Below are 8,348 nucleotides of genomic sequence, written 5' to 3'. Positions count from 1 at the left end.
CACACACACACACACACACACACACACACACACACACACACACACACACACACACACGCATACACACACGCACGGAGGTTACAGCAGCCTCCGACATTAACGTCGACACTCGCCCTCCTCAGACGTGGCGCGTACCGAAAGGAGGAGGACGCGAAAGGATTCGACAGCGAGGGAAACAGCAGGGAGGGAGAAGGAGAAGGAGAAGGAGAGAGAGAGAGAGAGAGAGAGAGAGAGAGGGGTGGGAGGGAGGAGAAGGAAAGAGAAGGAAGGAGAAGGAGAGAGAGAAGGAGTGGTTGGAAGTGGGTCCTGTGATTGTTTCGGCTTTGATCTTGGATCAATTTACCGGGTACACGCGCGTATGTGCCCGAACCCTCCGACGCGACACTCCGTCTCGAACGCAACCGACCCCAGCATGAACGTGCACACAGAGGCGACCTCAGAGTGCGCATAGAGTTTACGCTCACGTACGTACGTCGAGCACGTACGCACGTACATCGACCGATTGATGTAGCCATGAACCTTCGTGAAAACCTCTTCGCGTCCCCAGCCATCCCGAGGGCGTCTCACGGACCGACCGACCGACTAACGTAATCCAGCGACAGCGTCTTACCCCACCCTGTAAAACGATACGCTTGAGATCCCATTGCTGGGAAAGCCATTACCTGACGCTGTCTATCAGAGGAAACGATCTTCAGCACGAAGACAAACACACGTCCTCTTTCCTCCTGGTTCTACCACCGTGGATTTCCACGCGAGAGAGTCGAGAGCAACGAAATGGCGGAATGGCCTGACGATCCGACATTTTCCACATGGCCTGCGCGAGGACACCAATACTCGGGGCTTTTTTTTTTCTCGTAAAAGTTGCAAGCACTTCCGTTGCGATGATCACGATTAAGATAACTGGCTCGCGTGTTTGTGGTATTTTATTTGATCCTTCTACTTATGTATTCGTAATAGTAGTTATAATAGTAGTTATAATATTTATCTAATAACTTATTTTATTCTTTTTAATTCTTAGAAGTAAAAAAAATGAAGAGTTAATTAAATTAAGATTAAAATTAATTACATTGATAGAAATGGGCTTAAGATTCACACGGGAAATTAAGGCTTTTTAATTAAATTTTATAAATTAATCTTAAGATTTTTCATTTACTAGTTAATTCGTGATTAGTGAGGTTTAACTTAATAATAATAATTGTAAAAATTGTATTTGTCTATTTATGATTAATCACTAAACTGATAGTTGTGAATAACTTTCAAAATTATCACTATAAAACCATTAGTTCAGTGATTGATCATAACTATAAAATTACAACTTATACATTATTATATAAGAATCTAAACCACAAATTAATCAGATAATAAAAAAACCGGGCCTAAGAAGTCTAATTCTCTACATGTAAATTGACTATTGCATTATTTTTCTACGAAGGAAGTTTTGCTTAATTATCGAATTACATTAATTAGATCTATTTGCGTTGCTTGCATTTTTTGCACTCAGCTTCTCCGTTTTTTCTTTCTTCAATGTCCGAATACATACATATTTATCTTAAGTGTAAAAATTTGTGGGAACTTTAACGCAACCAGACCTACTGTTTTTAAAATACTATAAAAAAGGTACGTAAATAAAAAAAAGTGAATTTCTAAAAGAGCATTAATTTCTAAAAGAGTTTTATATTCAAAATTCTATTTTCTTTGTCGCGTCCAACAATTGGTGTTAAACGCAACAATTACCTTAAGAGCGTCTAAGAGTTTATCTTGTAAATCAATTGAGGCGACGCCGTATCATGACGGTAATAATTTTTAGCGGATTGAAGACATATAATCATTGAAGATAATAATAGAATTACAAAAGTTCAGACGTCGCGTCGGCAATTGAGTTATCAATTACGCGACGTTGAGTTATCAATTACTTCATATATCGTGTTATATTAGTGTTAACGGTCGCGTTGTACTAGTTACGCGGGGTTACGTAAAAGCTAATTCTTCGATTTAATTAATTCTCACGTCCGCGGAGTTCTGTTCCGTCGTGCCGAAGCGCCGCTTTAATCGAGGGAGACAGAAAACCGTATTATTAAATCGGCGGGGTCGAATTAAAAGTGCTGTGGGCATGTCGAGCGTGGTAGTCTGAAAACGAAGCTTTTAGAGCGCCTTCAGCGAGTCGAACGAATGAACGAACGAACGAATGAGTGAACGAACGAACGTGATGTTTGACGAAAGCCTTTCAGTAAATAAATCAAATTGCTGCTCCGCGCTGGATGAGCTAAAAACGCTCTGCCCGTGGCTACATGGTCGATACTATGATTCTGATTCCGTAATGTAAATAGCGAAGTAATATCCATTACTAGATGCATGAAAAATTTCGGATAGTTGCCTGATCAAACGGCAAAATGTATCTTCTATTATTTTTCTGCTTTGATAAATAAGTAATATGCAATGCAACTATTCGATTTCAAATCAAAATTGTGATTTTTCTTTAATTCAAAACGTTGACATGAATTGTTAACTTAATAGTAATAATAACATCTTTATTGGATGCAAATAATAAAAAGACATATTGAATAACACATATGTATATGTAAATATGGTATAAATAAAGATATTAATTACAAAAAAAGAGAGATTGCAACTAAATGGTGATTTAATTCCTATATTCAACAACTTGATTAATAAATAAATTAATGTAAACAATAAGCAAAAGATATTATAAACATTCGCAATATAAATATAAATTGTATATAATAGAAAACATATGAAGAGTTGGAAAAAAGGTAATAATACAATAATCGGTTTATTTTACTTGTATATTGATGTACTTCTCGGAACTACCAATATTAATTAATAGCGATCAATTTTTTACTGAATGCAATGGTCGTTTAATCATGCAGCCATAATATTTGATTAAAAATTATTTCAAGTTTGAGATTAATCATATTAGAGAATTATTGAAAAGAATATATATATAAAAAAACTTTAATTCTTAATTCTAATCTTATTTATATTTATAGCTTTGTTACGCAACACGACGAATTCTATTCGCACCTTTAACACGTCGAGCTGTCCCCGCCCAGCAATTTCCACCTCGCTCATCACATTTTCATCGGAAAACGAAAAAAAAGCACACGCGAGCGCATACATAGGCACCCAAACCGCAGGGGAAAAAAGAAGAAAATATAACCGCGAGGGAAAGCGAAATCGACGAATCGCGATTCGTCCGCGTTCAGGCTTTCCCGTTGTTCGTGCGAAAACAACGTTCGCCAGACGCGCCGACACAATTCGCCTCTGCAATAATCACAGACCCCGATAAGCCGCGGAATTAGCCGCGGTGTTTGCATTTTCACCGAGCATCCCGCGCTATCCGGGAATTTCGTAAATAATTTCCGAGACCACTCCGGGCCAATCCCCGGAATCAACCCCAGAACGGCGTTACCGACCATTCGAATTGCCGCCGCCGTCGCGCACTCCCTTTCTCGGATCCAATATATCGCCCGGTAATTTCGCGGCGCGGTCGCATCGACGTGTTTCGAACTGGTTTTACGTCGTCTCCTTTCCTTTTTTTTTTCCCTTTATTTTTCCCCGCCATGTCTCCATCCTGTTTCTCCACCCGCCGCTCGTTTCCGTCTATGCGTGGGCGTGCGCGTGTGTGTACGTCCAAATGGAACAGGCGGGGGCCGAAGGCAAAACTCCGGAAAATTGAAATTAATGAATAGTCACCCCTCCGCGCGTTCGCGTAGCTTTCTCGCGTTTTACGTCGACTCCGATGGAAATCCGCCTGGCGAACAAAGAGGACCGCGGAGCGATGCTATAACGACCCTCGGGGGGAGGATTCTTCCCTGCGCGTTCCCGGAGGACCTGCGCGAAGTCTCGTCGGCGTCACCTTACACACGACAAATGCCTTTTTAATGAATCCCCGACTGATGAGGTTTTTTTTTCGGAAGTTATGAATTATGCAGGCGCGTCCATGCGCAATTGAGATTTTAAACGACAGCAGAGTTCGGATTGTTAACTACTAATATATAAGTAATCACGTAGTTCGCTTATTTCTCGAAAGATAACAATTGCATTTTTCATCCTTTATCTTTTGTAATTTTATTTTAGAGAGAGAAAGAAATTATTCTTCTTCATATTAACAAATCAAATAAGCAAAAAAGGACCAAACATGATCAAGAGGCTAAATATTGCTACCTGATAATATTTTTATGTAAATTTTAAATATACCTTTATATTGACTGTTATATGAACTGTTATATGAACTGTTATATAAAAATATTATCATCCAGTGATTAAATTAGAAGAGCATCCACCCTGGATAGTCAGAAAATTCGAATCCTGGTTGAAGTAACATTTTGAGATAGTTCCTTTTGCCTGCAAATCGAATGAAAATATGATTCGTTTCTGAAATTTTTACTTGTACGCAAAAGTACTTGTAGGCAATCGAACTGTAGGCAATAATTTTTATGCGCAAACGAAATGTCAGCAAAAATGATGTAGGCAAACAGGATCACATTTTTTGCAGTAAGTTCTTTATAGTGTTTTAAGATAGTATAATAGCATTATTGGCAAATCAATGATTAATTTAATTTATTAATTGCGTTGTAAATCCGATAATAATTGGTCCGTAGTTCATATAATTAAAAGATATAATTAAAATTTACATATAAAAATATATTATTAGAGCAATATTTAGTTTCAATCATGTTTGCCACTTTTTTACTTATTTGATTTATTCATATATATTATAATCACATATATTCATTTTGTTTAATTTATTAAGCTTCTTATTGTTATTATTATCGAAAGTTCAAATTTTTATTTAATAAATTCATTAGTAAAGGAGGATAGAAATTTTCGAAGATTTCACTATCTCTCGGAGATCGTTTTATTTTTATGTTTTCTTATGTATTTTTCTTCGTAGAAATTGAAAAATAATCATTATAATAACGCTAGACTTAAGAAAAAATGAAACATCGAAATAAAATGAATAAAATTTTTGTATCGCTATAAAATCACTGTTAGTTATATTTGAATAATTTATTTATTTAATTAATTTTAAATTGGATCAAATGCGGATAATATTACACCACAAAATGTTAATTAAATTATATTTTTCATTATAACATTTGTCATCTTGCATTCCAAGTATTGTGCATCGTTTGAAGTACGGGAAACGGTACTGAGATGACAAATGTTATAATTAAAAATATAATCTAATTAATGTTTTGTGGTACAATATTATTCGCATTTGATCTAATTTGAAATTAATTTCATGACAGTAATTTTATAATATCGACGATATAATATAACGATATGATTAAAGATTTTATTCATTTTATTTCGATGTACCAATTTTTCCTTAAGTCTGGTATTATTATAATGATTATTTTCGATTTCTATGATTTCTATGAAAAAAAATACATAAGAAAACATAGAAATAAAACGATCCCCGACCGGCAACGAAAATTGAAAATTTCTATCCTTTTTTTATTATATATATGTATATATAATATTGTCTTTAACACATTTTTTTATTTTTATCGAATTGATCAATGGCATTTCTTTAAAGGACATGTATTATGGATTTTTAGTCGACCGATCCGTGTGAGAAGGCCAGAGCACTCGCAGTATCAAGATCGGCATTATACTGCCGTACTCTCGTACAGGAAGGGACTTTCGGTCGCGTATACAAAGGAACTTTGGAATTAGTTGGACGGGAGCAAGAAGTCATCATAAAAACAGTTACAGGTAAGACTTATTATTAAAGTTTAAAATTGTTAAATAATTATACACAATGCAAGTCGCATTTATTGTGATTATAGATTTTTAAAAGAATGCATTGTTTTGTTAGTTAAAATTTTCAATTTAGTAAAAAATAATTTGTTCAATAAATTTGTAAATTTACAAATTATGTGAATTATAATTACCTTATAAACTTTTTTTAGAAAAAGATTATAATGGTAAATTCAACAAGAGAATATCTATTCAAGATAAGATAGAAAGTTATTATATCCACTATCGGCTATTCATGTTGCATGATTGGATTAATATTTAGTAAATATAAAACTAAATAATTACAAGCCGATTTTTATGTTGCGTTATTCAATTCATTTACAAATGTTTATAAAGTAAGTTTATTTGGGTACACATTCGCATCACACACACCACACACACACACACACACACACACACACACACACACACACACACAAAAAGCTTTAACTTTTGTTTTAACAAATTAAAAGAGATACGTCTACTTCATTAAAAAATTATTATAAATATGTATATTATAAAATCACATGTTTATTTTTAAAAATATGATTTCAACTACAATTTTGGATTTTGATTTTATTTATAGTCAATTATTGAATGTATTATCAATTATTAAAAATAAATAGTTTTAGGACAAGAAAAATAGTTTTCCGATAAAACAAATGTTTCTGATTAATATGTGGTCGTTTTAATTAAACTATCACTGATACTCGATAATACTATTTGTTTTAGAGGTAGCATCCGCTTACCAAGCTTCTCTTTTGGTGGTGGAAGGCTCGCAACTGGCTGGATTAGTTCATACAAACATCGCCTCTTTGGCGGCTGCTTGTCTGGATAGTTCATGTCCTTTGCTGGCTTATACAAGCACGCCTGGTGAGCTTAACCTGAAGGTCTACCTTACGGATGGAAATCACCATCCCGTGACTAGAGACTTGGTACATGTTGGTGCGCAGGTTGCTCGAGCTGGGGCGTTTCTTCATGGGCGAGGTTTATTACACAGGTAAATTGGCCCAAAATATCATCCACACACGTCTTCATAGATATAAAATCAGTAATAAATAAGTTTTATCGCATGTTATCACAAATTATCTATCTATTTGATTTGAATAAATAATAAAATAGATTATTAATTGCAATCAGAGCTACTATTAAAGATAACGTTATTATTCCTCGCGGTATAGATTGTCTATCTACATATAGCTTTTACCGAAATGTCAACGATAATTTTCAGCGTAAAATCGATAATTTCTAGGGATATTGCTGCCAGAAATTGCATAATCGAACCGGGCAGTCTTCGTGTGAGATTAGCTGACGCTGCCCTGGCTCGAGATCTTTTCCCTCAGGACTATCATTGTCTGGGTGATAACGAGAACCGACCCATACGCTGGATGGCCCTAGAGAGTCTCCAGCGTAACGAATACAGTACAGCGACCGACGTGGTACGATCCCAATTTATATACGTAGACAAATCGAAAATTGTGTTGTTTTTTTCGAAGAAACATCTTGCCAAATGAAATAAATATATTTAAACATGTTTCTATGGACTAATATATAATAAGATTTTCTAGTAAAATGTTTCTAAAAAGAATCATGGAAAAGTTGAGATTAAAAAGTTATAGATTTAAAATGAATCGTAAGTGATACTTCTTCGTCTTTTGTTGATTTATTTAATAAACAACTCTGTTTTTCATCTCAATAAAAATATAGATATTTTATATTTATTATAATTTTATATATTATAAATTTACGCTTTAAAATATATAAATTACAAAAAATGTGTATTAAACAGAATTTATCTCGAATAATTAAATAATAGAAGTTGTGTGTCATTGTAGTACTTTAAATCATTCTTAAATAAAAATTAATTAAATCATATTACATAAAAAGATAATCCTCTAATGAAGTATTTTCTTTCCTTCCAAGTGGGCCTTCGGGGTATTCCTATGGGAATTGGCGACACTGGGTCAACAGCCGTACGTAGAAGTAGATCCATTCGAGATGATGGCGTGTCTCCGAGACGGATATCGGCTCGCTCAACCGAGACCTTGTCCCGATGAGCTCTTCGCCTGTATGGAAGCCTGCTGGCTCAGTCCCCCCAGGGATCGACCAACCATGCCGCAGCTGCTCGCCTATTTGCAAGATTTCCACGATGCGCTGGGTGGATTTATTTAAATCGTCTATTCGCGAACTGACTTGGCCTCGTTCGAAAAATGACAGCGCGTCGTCGTTGACTCAAATTTATTGATTGCACACAGCTGATTAATATTAAAATCTTTTAAAATCGTATCGTAAGTTGCGAATGGCCGGATGTAAAAAACTACTTACGGTCCGAAATGCCCATTTCGTAAAGCCGAAAGTACGTCCAATAAGTTCGCAATCAAATCGAAAATTCGAAGGAAGAATAGAATCAAAGTCGCATGGAATTGAATGTCGCTGCCCATTTGCGACACACTGCCCTTATCAATAAATATATCCAATGCAATTTAAATTGTTGTAACTATAATGCGTACTGATAATTATATTTACTGATAATTATATATATTTACCCCAGTTGATCATGAATCAAAGTAGAATATCGTCAT

General features: G+C 35.2%; 1 protein-coding gene across 1 annotated transcript in view; it reads left to right on the top strand.

Moving 5' to 3' along the window:
- Window positions 1-8,008, top strand: part of LOC108694084 (tyrosine-protein kinase Drl-like) — a 73,977-nt gene extending 65,969 nt beyond the window's left edge. Inside the window, exons 6-9 of the mRNA XM_018203376.1 lie at window positions 5,586-5,742; window positions 6,499-6,766; window positions 7,019-7,205; window positions 7,690-8,008. Of these exons, the coding sequence (XP_018058865.1) occupies window positions 5,586-5,742; window positions 6,499-6,766; window positions 7,019-7,205; window positions 7,690-7,938 (861 nt within the window). The 3' untranslated portion in view covers window positions 7,939-8,008. The remainder of the gene's footprint in view (window positions 1-5,585; window positions 5,743-6,498; window positions 6,767-7,018; window positions 7,206-7,689) is intronic.
- The last annotated feature ends 340 nt before the right edge of the window (window positions 8,009-8,348 follow it).

Source organism: Atta colombica, unplaced genomic scaffold (assembly GCF_001594045.1).
Source record: "Atta colombica isolate Treedump-2 unplaced genomic scaffold, Acol1.0 scaffold112, whole genome shotgun sequence".
In the NCBI taxonomy this organism is placed as follows: Eukaryota; Metazoa; Arthropoda; class Insecta; order Hymenoptera; family Formicidae; genus Atta; species Atta colombica.
The sequence above is the reverse complement of the archived record's forward strand: the minus strand, read 5'-3'. Positions and strand labels throughout refer to the sequence as shown.